General features: G+C 36.5%; 1 protein-coding gene across 15 annotated transcripts in view; it reads left to right on the forward strand.

The window, feature by feature from the left end:
- The window catches only part of TFDP2 (transcription factor Dp-2), a 173859-nt gene that overhangs the window by 82105 nt on the left and 74839 nt on the right, over positions 1–16915 (forward strand). The window contains exons 1-2 of one of the 15 annotated variants that reach the window (XM_078147534.1): positions 3030–3216; positions 13249–13479. The exons of 10 other annotated variants lie outside the window; for them this stretch is intronic. Coding sequence is in view for 2 of the 5 variants with exons in the window: in XM_078147533.1 (XP_078003659.1) it covers positions 3213–3216 (4 nt within the window). In the remaining 3 variants the exon portion in view is untranslated. Of the gene's footprint in view, positions 1–3029; positions 3217–3604; positions 3661–13248; positions 13480–16915 lie in introns of those variants that run through there. 4 more of the 15 variants (XM_078147535.1, XM_078147533.1, XM_078147532.1 and 1 more) reach the window with 4 other exon arrangements.

A 16915-nucleotide genomic window follows, 5' to 3' on the forward strand; every position in this document is an offset into this window, starting at 1 on the left:
TTCTGCCTTATCATTCTACCAAAATAGCTCTCTCCAAAGTTAGTGATGGTCTCTTAGTTGCCAAATCCAATGGCCTTTTCTCAGTCCTTGTTCTCCTTCACCTCCCTGAAGCCTTTGACTGTGACATTTGCTCTCTCCTCTTTTATATTCTCTTCTCTCTAGGTTTTGGAATGTCAGTCTTTTGGTTTCCCTCCTAGCTCTCTCATTGCTCCTCTTTCTCTTTTACTATATCCTCCTCCAGATCATTCCCCTTAACTGTAAGTGTCCCTAAAGGTTCTGTCATGGGTCCTCTTCTCTTCTCCCTTATACTTCTTCCATTGGTGATTTCATCAGCTCCCGTGGATTAATTACTATCTCTTTGCCGAATATTCTCAAATCTACCTCTCTTGCCTCAGTCTCTGCTGACCTCCAATCTCATATCTCCAAATGTCTTTCAGACATTTTGAACTGGAGGTCCAGTAGGCATTTTGAACTCAATATGTCCAAAATGGAAATCATTATTCCCCACCCCCAACCTCCTGCCCCCTCCTACTTTCCCACTTACTTTTGAGGCAACACCATCCTCCCAGTCCCTCAAGCTTATGACCTAGGATTCTTCACTAACTCTCACCCCCCCCCATCACTAGGTTGTTGTCAAAACCTGTCAGTTTTACCTTAACAACATCTCTCGAATATACCTCCTTCTCTTCTCTGACACCAGTGACACTCTGGTGCAGGTCCTCTTCCCCTCGTGCCTGGACTATTACAATAGCCTGATATCAGGTGGGTGGGTCTGCCTCAAGTCTCTCCTCACTCCAGTCCATTTTGTGTTCATCCACTAAAGTGATTTTCCCAAAATACAGGTCTAAACATGTTGCCCCCTCTGCTCAGTAAACTCCATTGACTCCAGGAGCAAATACTAAATGATAAATATGAGTGTTAAATCCATGTAACAGTGGTAGTCTTTTGCTTTAAAGGGATCCTCTTAATATTATGAACAAAGGAAAAACAAGCTTAGAAGAGATTCTGAGAGAAGTCAGCCAAAAAGATTTTTAAATAACTTTTCTCCTTATATCTGTGTAGAGTAACAATTGTTAAGGATGGTAGGGACAAGAACAGTTGACTTTTTGACTGAGACATTGAGCACTGAGGAGAGAGCAGTTCAGATCACTGTTAACAATGGAAAGGGATAGTTAGCTTGAGGGGGGGGAGGCAACTTAAGGGGAATATGACAAATGATTTCACATAGCTCTTAGAATTATAGATTTAAAACTTGAAGGGTCCTCAGGGGCCATATTGGAAATCCTTTTAGTTTTACAGTTCAGGAAGCTGTGGCTCTGAGAGGTTATGTGATTTGCCCACAGTCATGTAGCTGATAGTTATCAGCATTAAGATTTGAACTCTGGTCTTTCTGCCTCCAAATCTGGTACTTTAACCTCATTATAACTTGCTGCTTCTTTATTTGTTTATTTTTTTTAGGCAGTTGGGTTAAGTGACGTGCCCAGGGTCACACAGCTAGTAAATGTCTGGTCTGAGGCCGAATTTGAACTCAGGTCCTCCTCACTTCAGGGCTGGTGCTCTATCCACTGCGCCACCTAGCTGCCCCTGCTTCTTTATTTGGAGGATTGTCTTGAAGGATTAGAGTTGAATATAAAGAGCAAAACCTAATAAAAATTGGTAGAAATTACCATGAGATAGTTTTCAACTCAATAAAAACTTATTTTTATTGATGACCAAAAGTGGAAGGGACTGGCCCAAGGGAACTTTGTGCGGTGTATTGAGTGCTCAATCACTAGTGATGTCAAGGCTTGGGTGATCACTTGTTAAGGATGTTTACAAGACTCATGTTTTGGGTAGGGGTTGGGCTGGATGATTGAACACTGAGACCCCAAAAGAAAATGGTTAGAGCAAAATGAATGAAGATGCAAAGTAGGAACATTGTGGGAGCAGAATCAACCAGACTCTATTTGCCTTGCTTCTCTTGCTTATTGACTTGCTTTGATATATTTTAAGTAACATAGAATGAATAAAAGCCATGTTAGTGATAGATAGGAAAAAGATGGGCCAGAGAGAAATTCCCTTGAGCTGCTCACCATGGCCAGTGCTAAGAGGGCATGTTTCAGATCTATGTAGTCTTTAGTCAAGAAAGGAAAATACTTATGTGCTATCAAAGTAGTGTTTGCTAGGAACTTGCAAGGGTCAGACATTTAAATTTATGAGCTGGTAAGATCTCTTTGAGCTATAAAATTCTTGAACTTATAATTGTTTACACAAAGTTTTCAATTAGTAATATCCTAATTATATAATTAAAATATTATCAAAAAGTTATATATAATATTTCTTTTCTCTTTTACTTTTTGTATGCCTGCCATGTCTTCCTGTATTTATATAACAAAGTGACAGGAAAGTCTTATAAATATTACCAATTTTATAATATGATTCCCTGATTTTGAAAAGAATAAATCATGTAAAGGACTTCAAGAGATCAACTTTTGTTCAATCTCAAGCCAAAAATTAGGATTAGTAGTTGTATGCTTATAATTAAGCACTTACTAGACATATAGAAATATCAGATCACAAATGCATGGAATATTAATTGGTGTCATTATTTTCTCCTCTGACAGATTGAATTCTTCTCAACTCCTTAGTTGGCAATTTTTGTAACTTGGTATTGTCCAAAATATTAATCATCTGGTTGCCAATCTTTTGATGATGACCCAGAACTTAGGTTAGTCTTTGGACAACAGACAAGTAGTCAGTTGCTAGAGTTACTTAAGTTTGGGTAGGATAAGGCAGAACTTGTGCTTTGCTGGCATTGCCTTTGGGAACCTAGTGGAAATTGAGGCAAATTAATAAAATGAAGAATTTGAAAGTTATGTTGTTGCCCAGTGGAAAAGGAAAAAAAAAATGAGCGCAGCCAAAGCTGTTCATAGTTGATATCAGAAATGAACACGTCAATCATTTTGGCATGGAAGCAATGTACACTATCTCAAAGGGACAGGATCAAAAAAAATTTTTTTAAGGCAAGAAAACTAGATAGTTATTTCAGGCCCATAAAGCTCATAAAGTTATTTAAGCCCATTTCAGGCTGAGTTTCGCAGCAGTTTTTCATGGTTTCTTTATGTTTCATTCAGTAACTCAGGATACCTTTGCTTTCAAGATGAATCAAGGTTTCCTGCTTTGACTTTGCTTCTGAGCCAATGAATATCCTGGCATGAAAAATAACAGGCTTCATGAGTAAGTTTAATCTATAGATTTTAATGTTCTGCTATTGATATTCAAGTAATTTTAAAAAAATATTTGCCAGGTTTTGGGTATCTTTGATTATATTTTTAATATAATTAAGCATTTTTTCACATTTCAGTACAGAAGAGTGAGTCTAAATGGAAACAGCTAAAATTGGGGGCCCAAGATATTATACTGCCTTTTCTTAGGAGACCATTGTGTTCATATTATCACAGATAGGGGTTTTATCATTGTTAGAAAGTGTTTACGATTTTTGTGAAATAAAGCTAATATTTCCCTTGAGTATCTTTTTGGTATTCTTGTGAAGTATTTTAAATGGATCTATTCTGAACTCGATTGCTTAAGTCTGACATAGTCTCAAGTTTCCACTGAATGGTAACAAAGACTGTAGAGTGTTGTTGGTACTGCAGTGAGAGGCATGCTTCCTTAGAACAGGTAAGAGAGATCATTTTGTTTCATACGGCTGGCTAAGTTTTTGATATGGTTTATTAGATATTCATTCATAAACAGCAGCTTTAAGTTGGTGAATAGGCAGTAACATACTGAATTCAAGACATTCCTGAATGTTGCAGTCAAGGAAACTACAGTGTATTGGGGGTTGGGGGAGGGGAGTGGGGTAGACTTAGCTTTAGTTTGTCACTCTCATACTTGATAAATTAATAAAAATGCAAAAAATAATCCTAGAAATATTTCTTATCCCAAAGATATGACAGACAGTTGGGTAATAGAATAATTTTTTGAAAAGTATTTCGTGTGGTTACTGGTTGGGAAAGCAGTCCAAATTGTTATATCATACAGTTTTTACTTTCATTTCTTTCCAATAGTTAATAAAATGAACTTTGCCCCTAACAGGGGGGCAAGTTTCTGTTTAAACTTTTTAATTGCAAAAAATAAAATGTGTTTTGGTGGTCACTGGAAATAAATTTGCTACTTTAAAAGTATTTCAGCTTTTATAGATGTTTCATTACCATTTTCTAGTACAATTTTCTTAAAAGTATTTGTGCTTTGAAAATGTCAGCTGTATTCTAATGAAGCTCAGGCATTGTTTGCTCATAAAGGGGCTGGTGCATTCCACAGCTTTATGGTTTATTATGAGGCACAGTGTGAGAGTGTGGGTGGCACCATTTGGTGTCTGCCTCTTGGGCCAGTGACTGCCATTATGTTAGTTTTGGATTGGCAAAGAAAATATAGCAAACAAGGTCCTGTGTAGATCTGGATCCTGTGAACAAAAATGTTAACACTGAACGTTTTTAAAGACACATGGTCCCTGAATGTATGACAACTTAATCGAATTGACTATTTGAAGAATACTTTTAAAGTCCATATTTTTAGGAGCAAATAGTATTCTGTCAGCCATATCACTTGTTCTTGAATATAATGTATGGCTTGTTGGCCAGCTGAACTTTTTAGGTGAATGTTTATTGAGAAATCAGTTCTTCCTTCATCAGTATAGTAAAATTTGAACTACATAGTACATTTTTTAAAAAGTAGTTATTTTAAGGAATGTAGTCACTGAGGTTGGGGGAGAAAAGCCCTTCTTTCAGTTAGAAAAGTCCTGATGGGGAAAAAGCAACAGATGTTTCTTCTGTTACAATTGGGGCTGTTTCATTCAAAACTCACAGCATCCCATGTGGAGAATGAGGGTGGATAATAAATCTGGCTTAATGAGTTTCTACTTAAGGTTAACAGAACCACTTAAAATTATTTTACCTATTACAATTTTAAATTTTGTTAGACAAACTTTGAGTAACTTAGTTTGCAAATAGATTTTTCTATCTAGAATAATTAATAATTTAATAAAAATCATAGCTTTTTACCTGAATTTTACTTAACTAAAATTAAAGATGAAATTAATACAGTGAGGCATAGTGAAATTTATTCCAAGCATTTTTTGAATCAACATATTTTAGTTTTAGTAGAGGTGATTTGCTATATAGCTTGCCTCTGAAAAGGGAGTCACTGAGATGCTAATATGATGGAGAGAGAGAAATTGGGAGATATAGAATCAGAGGGAAAGAAGATCTTAGAGGCAACGTGATGAAAGTGACTAAAATAAGAATAATATTAGGATTAATGATTAAAGAAAATGTTAAAATTTTCTTTTCTTATAGTAAAATAAAGAGAAATTATGCTGTTGCAAAACATCCTGGAGTTTTAATTTTTATAGGCTTGTTGAAGCAATGTTATGATAGTGATATACTAAATATTCAATTAATTTTACTAAATTATTGATTATCAAAAATCATACTTTAAAGTTAGTAGCAGTTTACTTAGTATAAAACCTAGAAATTTCCTATGTTATGGTTCATGGTTCAGTATTTGTGTTCAACATTTATTCATGTGCTTCTTATACTGCAAGGTTTGTGTGGATTTTTAATATGTTCAGGTAGAAGATTGATGGCAGAGGGGCAGAAAGAATCAAGGGCTCCATTTCCAGGAGATATTTTTTCAACCTATAGCATCGCATTTGAGAACTTTTAGTGATTTCTTTGCTTTGATTATTGTTTTAACTAAAATTGTAGTATTTTTAAGTTTTAACTTTTTAAAGAAAAGTAACATTATAACTTTTCTTGGGGGAAATATAACAACAATAACATGGCACATTTAGCTTAATATATTTTAAAAGATACTGTATTTTAAACACACTATGATTATAACAAATTTTGACAAAAGAACATACTATTTAGAGTAGAACAGAAGGCTTTAAAAGATAGAGTAGAGCTTTTGCATTTTGTTTTCTTTTTTGCTGAAAGATACATTTTATTGTCAAAATCAAAACTCAGAATGATCTGTACCAGGGACCTTAGAAATGGTTTAATTCAACTGCATAATTTTTTGTTACTATTCTCATAACTCAAGATCCTTTGGTAAATTTTTGGTGCAATTTCAAAGTTTTTCTTAATTTTAGTATTTTGGTGGCCCTAAATGATGCATAATTATTTCATTTCCAAAAATGTTAACTTAAAATAATTTGTATTATGTCTCAAAAATGGTCTAGAACAATTACAATTTTGAAACATGTTTCCAGCCCCTCCTTTTGACTTAGCCCCAGTAATTTACACTTTTGTCATTTTGTGTATATTACTGTCATTTATGATCGTAAGCATGGGCATTATAATAGTGGGAAACACTTCTAGCAATAACAACAAAAATATCTGAGACTATTTAACCTTCTGTTTAGCAACAAATTAGTTTATTATAGCAGTTATAAATAATTCTACACTCTTTCGAAGAGGATTTTTATGACAATTGTATCTCAAAGAGTGTTTATGTAAATTTCATTCCTTCCCGAAAAACATGATTTCATTGCCATGGCTATTTCTGTCACTGAGGTGAGATAGCAGCAGCCTCTTCACACAATAGATGGTTTTGAAGAGTTGCCTTGGCCAAAAAACATTCACCACCACCTGGTGGCTAACTTTCTTGGGATGAGGCTTGTGTCTATACAGAGAGGTACAGATAAATATGTTAGTTCTCAATGCATTGTAACATCAAATTGTAGTTACTTATCTGTTCATGCTGTCTTTCCCCATAGACTAGAAGCTCTTTGAAAGGGACTCTTTCTACTTTTTTATTTCTGGCACCTAGTACGTAATATATGCTTAATAACGTCTGTTGATTGATTGATTGATTAGGCATTTTTATTAAATTCAAAATATATTAAGTATCTGCTTTGTGCAAGAAGATCCTGTGCTTGATGTCGGGGATAGAGATAAAAATGATAGAGTTTTTGCCCTCAAGGAACTTACAAAAATAGTCCTCTCTTATATTCCTCACATTTAGAATGTCATTGGTATCTCCAAATTAATTTCTCCAGTCTGTGTTCCATTCAGCTGTCAAAATGGTCTTCCTAAAGCTCAGGTCTGACCATATCATTTCATCTCTTATTCAGTAAACTCCACTAACTCCTTTTTACCTCCATGATCAAATGGAAAGTCTTCTGTTGGGCTATTCAAGCCCTTCATAATCTGGTTTCTGCCTGCCTTTTCAGTCTTGTTACACCTTACTCCCTTCTGTATATCCTGTGATCCAGTGACACTGGTCATCCTGCTGTTCCTCTCACATGAAGATTTTCACTGACTGCCCCCCATGCCTGAAACTAACTTTTTCCTCATCTCTGCCTCTTGGCTTCCCTGGCTTGCTTCAAGTCTCAGCTCAAGTCCTATCTTCTGTGAGAAACCTTTCCTGGTTCTCCTTAATACCAGTACCTTCCCTTTTGTATCATCTCCAGTTTACTCTGTGTGTGTGTGTGTGTGTGTGTGTGTGTGTGTGTGTGTGTGTGTATAAAATATGTTATACATACATATATACACACATTTCTATCTATCTGCCTATCTGTCTGATCTTGCTTTTACATAGTTGTTTGCATGTCTTGTCTTTTAAACTGTGAGCTTTTTGGGACCAGGTACTGTTTTTTACCTTTCTTTATATCTTCAGCACGTAGCAAAGTCCCTAGCATGTTTGTTGTTGTTTTTCAGTTGTATCCAACTCTTTGTGACCCCATTTGGGGTTTTCTTGGCAGAGATACTGGAATGGTTGGCCGTTGGTCACCCAGCTAGTAAGTGTCTGAAGCCAGATTTGAACTCTGGAAATTAAGTTTTCCTGACTCCAGGTCCAGCACTTTATCCACTGTACCTAACTGCCCCTTCCTGATACTGTAACTTAACAGCAGATTTTTAGAGTGGTGCAGTAGAAAGACTTGTAGTCCAAGGGCTCAGCTTCAGATTCTGGTTCTACTACTTTGTTATGTTTGTCCTTTGTTCTCAAAGAGGACCATGACATCAGGGAGTTGATGACATGACTAGCAGTTGACTTTGATTTGAGTGAAGGAGGGCTGTGCAAGCCTCACTTTTTTCTCCTGAACCATTTGGGTCCAGTGGCCAGATATTCATCAGGATGACTGGAGATGGTTTAGGATGCAATAGGAGACCCTGACCCTTTTAAGCTAAGTTCTGTTCAAGTTCTAACTTTGAGTGAGGCAATGCTCATTCAATGAATTGGCCTCTTTAAGAAGAAGTGAGCCAAGAGATGGCCCCTTTAATCAAAAAAGAAAAAAAAAATCAAACTAGGAGGGGAAGATCCTCATGGTTGCTGGCCACAGGAGAAACGGTTACTCTGAGCCAGGTGGGCCCAAAAAATAACCATCAGGTGGTGCTTGGGTAGGGACTTTCTACCACTTAATAGCTTTGTGAGCCTAAACAAGTCACTTGATCTCTTTGGGTCTCCATTTCTTATCTGTTTGTTAATGGAGTGGATTATATGATTTATAGGGTCCCTTCCAGCTCTAAGTTTATGATCCTGTAAACTGATTGGTAAATTGGGATATGCTTGTACTAAATATTGTTCTTGACACTTCCATCCATTTGTGGTAGGAAGCTTGCATTCTCTTGATTATTTTCCTGGTGGTAAAATGAACTATTTATGTTTATGAAACTTTTAAGATATTTGCATGAATACTTTTTGGGCACAAGGGGTTTTTAGGGCTATGACTGAGATTTTATACCATTATCATTCTTAATTGTAGTTCATATGGAATTGTAATGGTTTATGTTGATGACTTTGTTATTAGTTCCAGGGCAAAAAGACCATTCTGTAGCTTTAAGTCCCCTGTGGAATCCGTGAACTCCCTTATCTTGAGTGTTTTAAAGTTTAAATTCGTTTTAGGAATTCTTTTTCTCTTTTCATCTATACTATTCATCAGCCTGAGTATTTTTATGTTAAGTATTTGAGAAATATAATATCTGTGTAAACTAGTTCCTTCCTATCTGTAACATAGTTAAAGGCAGTTTATCTAGCAAGAGGAACTGTGGTATTTTTATGTGAGTGATTTCTAAAGCTAACTGCCCTGTGTCTGTTGATGATATTAAACTCTGATCTCTCTAGTTATACCCACCTCCCTTGATCTACTCGAACCATGTGGACTGTTGGTAGGAGATAACATTTTCTGTTTTCTGCTTAGCAGCCTTTTTTTGTGCCTAGGCAATTGCATGTGTTCCATTTGGCAAACATGCCTCTTGCTGTTGTTTATTAATTGCTCACAATATGCTAGTCATGAAACACAATATTCAAGGCTATAGAGCATGGGCTTATTATGAGGAGCTCAGAAAAAAAATAAGAGCAAGTACAGTTCTTGCTCTTTTCTAAATAATGTCTCCAAGCTGTAAAGAAGTTCAGCGGTGTGTAACTGGACTGTTCTGTGAATGAACATCCTTTTATTCCCCTAATTTGGATAGGTTTCCTAAAAAAGGTGAATTTTTGGACAGAGGTGAACTGTAGGAGACAGTAGCTTAGACCCAGGATTCCAAGTGTCAGATTGTTTTAGTCATAAGGAAAATTCAGTCAGTAATTATGAATGTATGAGATGCATTGAACTGAAGTAAGAAAGCTTGAGTAAAGACAGATGGAAATGAGAATGAGAAAGATGTGAAATGAAATTTTTTTGTAGGAAAGTAGAGAAATTTAAAAATGACAAAGTCAGACGATCTGATGATGATGCTAGAAGCAAAGATAATAATTAGTATATAGTACAAAAAGTCAAAGGAGTAAATGTGGTTGACAGATTTTGGCAAGATCACTTTGGACAGATGGAAGGGGATGAGACCCTGGAAATGAGAAAACCAACATTAAAAAGATTATAATAATCCATGTATGATCTTGAAGGGCTAGAGAACTTCAGAAATCCTCTCTTACAACCCCTTCATTTTACATATGAGAAAACTGAGACTAGAGAAGCAAAGGGATTTTTCCAAGATTGCAAAATGCTTTAGTATGAAATCTTAGGTGTATAGACAAAGAAATGGGTTTTTCTTGGTTTATGAGAAGAGTGAGACATTTACAGTGATTTTACATAAACACGAACTATAGAATGTTATAAACATGAATATTTCCATATACAAAGAAGTCCAGAAATTGGGGATTATATATGAAATTGTGAATCTATTACATAGTGCGATAGAGCCATTATTGCCTGGTTACCTGTATCCTCCTCTGAACTTTCTTTCTTACCTGTATCCTCCTCTGAACTTTCTTTTATTCTCTTCCATATTTTTTTTTTTTTGGTGAGGCAGTGGGGTGAAGTGACTTGCCCAGGGTCACACAGCTAAGTGTCAAGTGTCTGAGGCCAAATTTGAATTCAGGTCTTCCTGAATCCAGGGCCAGTGCTCTATCCACTATGCCATCTGGCAGCTCCCTCTTCTATGTTTTTAAACGATTCATTGACGTGTTTTTAGAAATACTTTTTCATCATGTTTGGAAAACTGGGTGCAAAGGACTTCAGATTAAAAAATATGCTGGGCGTTTTGCAATTCTTAGGTTTAGTCATTGTACAGTGTTAATTTTGGCTTCTTGCTAAAAATGAAACCTTTGAAGTTGAAACTACAAAGGGCATCCTGAAGAAATAAATATGCTAATCAAAACCATAGGAACAGATGATATAGTTCATGGAAGTGTAATATAGGGAAAAATAGCATAAGATCAATTGACCAAGATAGGATTTTTATCACTCCAAAATCAATCTGTGCTGATCCCAAGTATACTTGAAGGCAGTAGATTACCAGGATTGTGGTTTCGTACCTGTCTTATACAGAAGCCTGTCTTACTATCCTTTTGACCCCTTTTCTTTACACTCTAGAATCCTCACAGACTTGAATTCTGTAGAAGAGCTCACCAGAGACTTCCTAAGCCTTAAACCATAAGCAGAGACTTCAGAGGCTTTCCCATAACTCTTGGGGCTGTTACAACTTTTGAAAGAGCTAAAAATAAACCCTTTCATAAGCAAGATATCTGAGATAAATCATCCTCCCCAGATCTAGGCTATGCTCCCCAGTCTAGCCTTGCACTAGAATGTACTTGTTCTTGTAACATAGATCAGGCTAGATTAAAAGCGTGAAAATTAATTCTGTTGGATATAAAAAAAAATCAAGCTAGAGACAGCTGAGCGATCATATATAATTAGATGATGTTCTCAAGGATGAAATTTGTAGAGTAGGAGTAAGTTAGCTGTAAAAATTGAATGAATGTTTTGATTGTTTATTTTTTTTGAATAGAAGAGATCTGAATATGTTGAAATATAGAAAAGAGGGGGTCAAAAGTTTTGGAAAGTTTTTCTTCTTTGCTCTTTCAGGAGGTGAATAGCTGGTTACCTAGTTAGTATTGAAAAACAAAATTTGGTTTTCTTGACTATAGTTTATGCTGCCAGAATGTTGGGTTCCTGACAAGGGCTGGAATATATTTAATAAGAACTGGGAAAAGCATATTTGACAGAAGACTCACTGATCTGGTCAAATGAACTTTAAATAAAAATTGGGGGGAGAAGCAGAAAGAAATGTTAAGAAAAAACTGTTATGTCAGATAGTACCAGAGGGCAACAGGTATGACAGTGAAAGAACAGTAGTAGAGGAGATAGCCAGTTTAATTCACAGGAGAAAATAGCAGGAAAGAGAATTGAGACTGATGCTTAGAGCTCCATATTAATGCATGTATTGTTGTTCAGTTGTTTCAGTGGTGTCCAACTCTTCATGACACCATATGAGTTTTTTTGGGTGGGGCAAAGATACTGAAGTGGTTTGCTGTGTCCTTCTCCAGCTCATTTTACAGGCGACGAAACTGAGGCAAACAGGGTTAAGTGATTTACCTAGGGTCACACAGCTAGTAAGTGTCTGAGGCCAGACTTAAACTCAGGAAGTGGGGTTTTCCTGACTCCGGGGCCAGCACTCTCTATCCACTGTGCCACCTAGCTGCCCTATATTAATGTGTAGTGTGGAGATAATCTGTGTCTATATATCTGTAAGTATATAGACATATAGACACATAGATCTATCAATAAATGAGGAACAATGAAAGAATGTACTTTGGTCAGGAGCATATATAATATAAAGACAAATGTACAACACTGACTGTCAAGAAGAGTTGTGTGGAAATCTACTAACCTGAGGGTTGAACCCTAGTTGTGAATCATTAGGTGAGAATAGAGAGGAATAGAAGGGATGTTTTTGTGGATGTCACCTGTATGCTCCCTTGACTTCAACATTTACATGGAGAGTATTTACGATACTTTTCTAATACATAATATAAAACTTGTACAAAGGAAATATTTTGTGATAGGAGACTTCAGTTTTCCCAACAATTACTGGGCATCTCATTCTACTAAAAACAGCTTCTGTAATACAGTGTTGACTTTCCTTGTTGACAGTTTTGTTTTACTAAAAAAAAAAAAAAGAATTCATAAGGGAAACTATACTTTGGACCTAATTTTAAAAACCATGGGAAATAGTGGCTGTGCCATCTAATGTATGAAGCCATTAAGAGAATTTGGGGCAAAGTAAAATGATCTTAAAATCATATATTTAGAGTTGAGAGGGAGTTTAATGGATCATACATGGAGTCATAAATTTAGAATGGAAAGGACTATACATGAAGTTATTTGTCAAAGGTGACACAGATACTAGACTAGTATTTGGCACAGGCAGATTTTAATTTTAAATCCAGCCTATACTTTAAGAAATTGGATTTCAGAATTTGCAAAGAAGAGATAAATATGATCCCAGTGTTGACAGCTGTAGTAGGGGAATGTGTTCCAAAGAGGTGAGAGGTTCTCAAATAAGAAATTCTGAGAATATAATCACTCACACACACACACAAACAAACAAACAACCAAAGAGAAAGCAGAGGGGAAGGAATCTAATGAAACCCATGTGGCTGCTCAGAACACTCTTTGATGAATGCAGATATGGAAGGAACTTTCACAAAATGGCTTTTGTGAAAGGAGGACCCATACCATAGGACTGATTTAAACATGGCACAAAGCCTGTGAGAAGAGACTGTGGAAGGCTAAATCCAGAACATGTCGAGGCTTACAAAAAATTCCGAGGACAATTAAAGGGGCTTTAAGAACTATGCTCAGAACGAGCAAAACAAACAAGGATGGGACAGGCCTGTGGTTTGGGGCAGATGTTATGATGTTAACAGGTGACAGAGAAAGCAGAGCTGCTTAACTCCCATTTTGCTTCTGTCTTCTATATTAAGGATAATGATCTGCAAACTGGAAAGATAGAACAGACATGATTAAGAAGAAGTTGATGCTCAAGATAGGTGAGGATATAGTAAGAGAGCACCTAGCTGCCTTAAGTGATTCTCCAAGCTCAGGCGAATCACATCCCAGGAAACTGAAAGAGGACTGGCAGATGTGATGGTGGAACCATTATCAGAAATCTTTGAGGAATCATGAACACTGGAGGAAGTGCCAAAAGACTGGAGGTGGGTGAATGTTGTGTAGATATTCAAAATTTGGGAAAGGGTGAATTCTAGAACCTAGACTGCTGAACTTGACATTGATCCCTGGCAAAGTTCTAGAATGGATTATTAAGCAGAAGGTTTATAACCACTTAGAAAAGGAAAATAATGATCTTTAGGAATGAGTATTGTCAGGGCCAGAGTATCACACAATTTAAAGCAAGAGGGGACTTCAGCAGAAACATGTTCCAAATGTCTCATTTTATAAATGAAGAAACTGAGACCCAGAAAGTGAAGTGATTTGCCTAGGATTACACATAATAAGTAACTCGGGCCAATTAGCCTCATTTTATTTTTTGTTAGAATTAATTGTCTAGTAAATTGAGACTAATGTAGAAATGGTATATCTTGAGTTCATCCCGACGTTTGACCAACTTTCTCAAGATATCCTTATCCACAAGTTTAAGAAATATGAGCTGGAGGAGCAGCTAAGTAGCCCAGTGGGTAGATGGAGCACCAGGCCTGGCATCAGGAGGACTTGAGCTCAAATCCAGCCTCAGACAGTTATTAGCTGTGTGACTCTGGGCAAGTCACTTAACCCCAGTTGCCCCCTCAAAAAAAAAAGTATGAGCTGGATGATAGTTACAGATAAGTTGGTTTAAGTGGTTGAAGAACTATTCAAACAGTGTTTGTTAATGGATCGGGGTCATTTTTGAGAGAAAATGAGAGATTGAGAGATAATCTCTTAATGACATTCTCTGAAACTGTATGTGACCTTCTCCTGTCCAGCATGGATTCATAGATTGTTAGAGCTTACAGGGACCTTAGGTATCGTCTAGTACCACCACATGATTTTATAGATGAGGAAATTAAGTCACAGAAAGGTTGAATGTCTCTGTCTAAGGTCATGTAGCAAATTCTAGAGTAGTTGGGATGGTGACCCAGGTCTCCTCACTCTTAGTCTCTTGCTGTTTCCACTACATGTACCATGTTGACTCCCTAACATTTTTTTATTTGTGACTTGGATAAAGAAACAGAAAGCATGCCATTCAAATTTGCTGGATACAGAATTGAGAGAAATTACTAATTTGTTAGAGAAAACACAACCAAAGGATCACAGCACATCTTTTAAAAATCTCATTGAAATAAATGTATAGTTTTGCTCTTAGCTTCAAAAGATCAGGTACATGGGTATATGTTGGAATAGATCTGGTTTACAGCAATTCATTTTTTTTTTAAACCTGACAATTTTGATTGACTTAGTAACTATGAGTTAGTAATTTGATGTGGATATAAAAATAGTTCATAGCCTTTTTATTGGTACAGAGAACTAACTCCCTGTGAGAAAACTTCCTCTACCAATGCAGATCAGCAACTGATTTGCAATTTATAGCCTGAGAGACCTTCTGAAGCTCTTAAGTGGTCAGACAACCATTATATATTTGAGATAGGACTTGAACGCAGTTTTTCCTGACTTGGAGCTGGCTCCCATAACCTCCCACCCCTCTCACCCCCCCATCTTAGGCTGCATTAGTAAAATTGTATCATGGCTGGCATGACCACATATGGTATTGTTTAGTCATGGGAACCACATTATAAAAGGAAGATTGACAAGCTGTCCCATGGGCTATTTAGGAGCACAGTATGATGGGTGGAGGGCTCTCTATACCACCAACAGCTTGGGAACTCCATAATCTAGAGGAAGGTGGTCAGAGTGATAAAGAGTCTAGAAAGCACTGGGATTTGATCCTAGGTCCCTAACTCTAAATTAAGCAGTCTTTCCACTGACCTACCTGCCCCAGCCCCATTGAGGAAGGGAATGGAAAAAATTAGAATACAAAATAGCCCTTTTTTCTTAACACCTTGCTAAGTTTAAAATCACAAGATTACAGCCAGGTGGCTTTTAGGAGATAGAATTCTGGGCCTGGAGTCAAGAAGACCTCAAAAATTTGTCCTCAAATTTGACCTCAGACACTTACTAGCTATGTGACCCAGTGCGAGTTGCTTAACCTCTGTTTGCCTCTGTTTCCTCATCTGTAAAACAGAGTTAATAATAGGAGTTCTGCCTCCCAGAGTTGTCATGAGGATCAGACAAGATAATACTTGTAAAGCACTTTGCAAACCTTAAAAGTGCTATCTTAAATGCTAACTGTGGTTATTAGTTGAGCTAATTCGTTAAAACTCAGCAAGTCATTTCGTTGAAACAGTGAATAAAATTGGTTATCAATCATTGTGTAGACCAGCATTTCCCAAAATGTTTTCTGTAGTATCCTTGTGTTTCACTCGATGTGAATAGGTCTGTGATAAAATTTCAGTGTTGCAATATTTTCCTCTCTAAAATATTAAATATGATATTATGTAGTTATACTTTCCTATTTCAGCAGAACCATTATCTTATCAATGAGGCATCTTCTTCAGTGGCTACATATTACAACCTGTCCATGCTTTTTCATACTGTGTAATTTTGCCCATGTTTTCCCACAGGCCTTCTGTAGATTAAATTATTTATGTGTCAGGAATATTTTTTACATGTAGTAATTTTTCATTTTGAAAGTAAGCATAGTTTCTGCTATTTTGATCCAAAATTTCCTTGATTCCTTTATCTTTGCAGTATGCTATTCCCACCTCACATTCCCACAAGTCAGTCATTTTGTAGCCCTTCAGTATATTTCAGGGCCCAAAATGTGCCATGATCAAATTAATTTCCATTCTTCTGTAAGCAAACCACAGTTGTTTGAATGAATCTCTTGTCAGTTGATCAAATTGGTAGTGTTCAGATGTAGTTTGAATTTTCATGCAATAAATTGTAAAATTCAAGTTGTCCATATGATAGAACCCAAAAAGATATTTTGTATCAGGTGCTCATGAAATTGAAATACAATTGATGTTAGAGTTTTTGCCAAAGTTTGGGGCTAGTGAATAGAACAGCTGTCAGCTCTTCAGTGTTGTAGCCATTTTTCTTCAAGCGCACAGGCCACTTTAAAGAAAGTTCAGGGAATTACATTCTAAGAGCAAAAACCCAAAGATACTAGAAGAATGCCAGGGTATGGTTTCTGAGTATTGTAAGGAGCATGCTATTGGAAAAAGCTAGGGCCAGCTTTTTAGGGAAGAGGGCCCAGTTGGGGCTTCAGTTCTATTAATCTGACCAAAATTTTAGGTGATTGAATTTTTAAAACCTGTTGAGAACCATCCTTTGAGTATAATACAAAGGGCAGTAGTCAAACAGTAGAATCCAGGTTATGTTGATGATGTTGAATGTATCAGTCTGCCCCTTTGTTTCTGGATGTGTTTACGCTTATGGAAATCCCAGTGGAACCTTTTCAGCTGGTTTTACTGCCTGTTTAGTTATTACTGCTAATAAAAACCAAATACCTGAGATTTCAATATTTATCTAAAGTTCAGGAGATAGAGTTGGCAGTCTTTTAAAAATATGGATTATGATATGGATTTTTTCCTCTTT

Source organism: Phascolarctos cinereus, unplaced genomic scaffold (assembly GCF_003287225.1).
Source record: "Phascolarctos cinereus isolate Bilbo 61053 unplaced genomic scaffold, phaCin_HiC Scaffold_7;HRSCAF=346, whole genome shotgun sequence".
NCBI classification, from domain to species: domain Eukaryota; kingdom Metazoa; phylum Chordata; class Mammalia; order Diprotodontia; family Phascolarctidae; genus Phascolarctos; species Phascolarctos cinereus.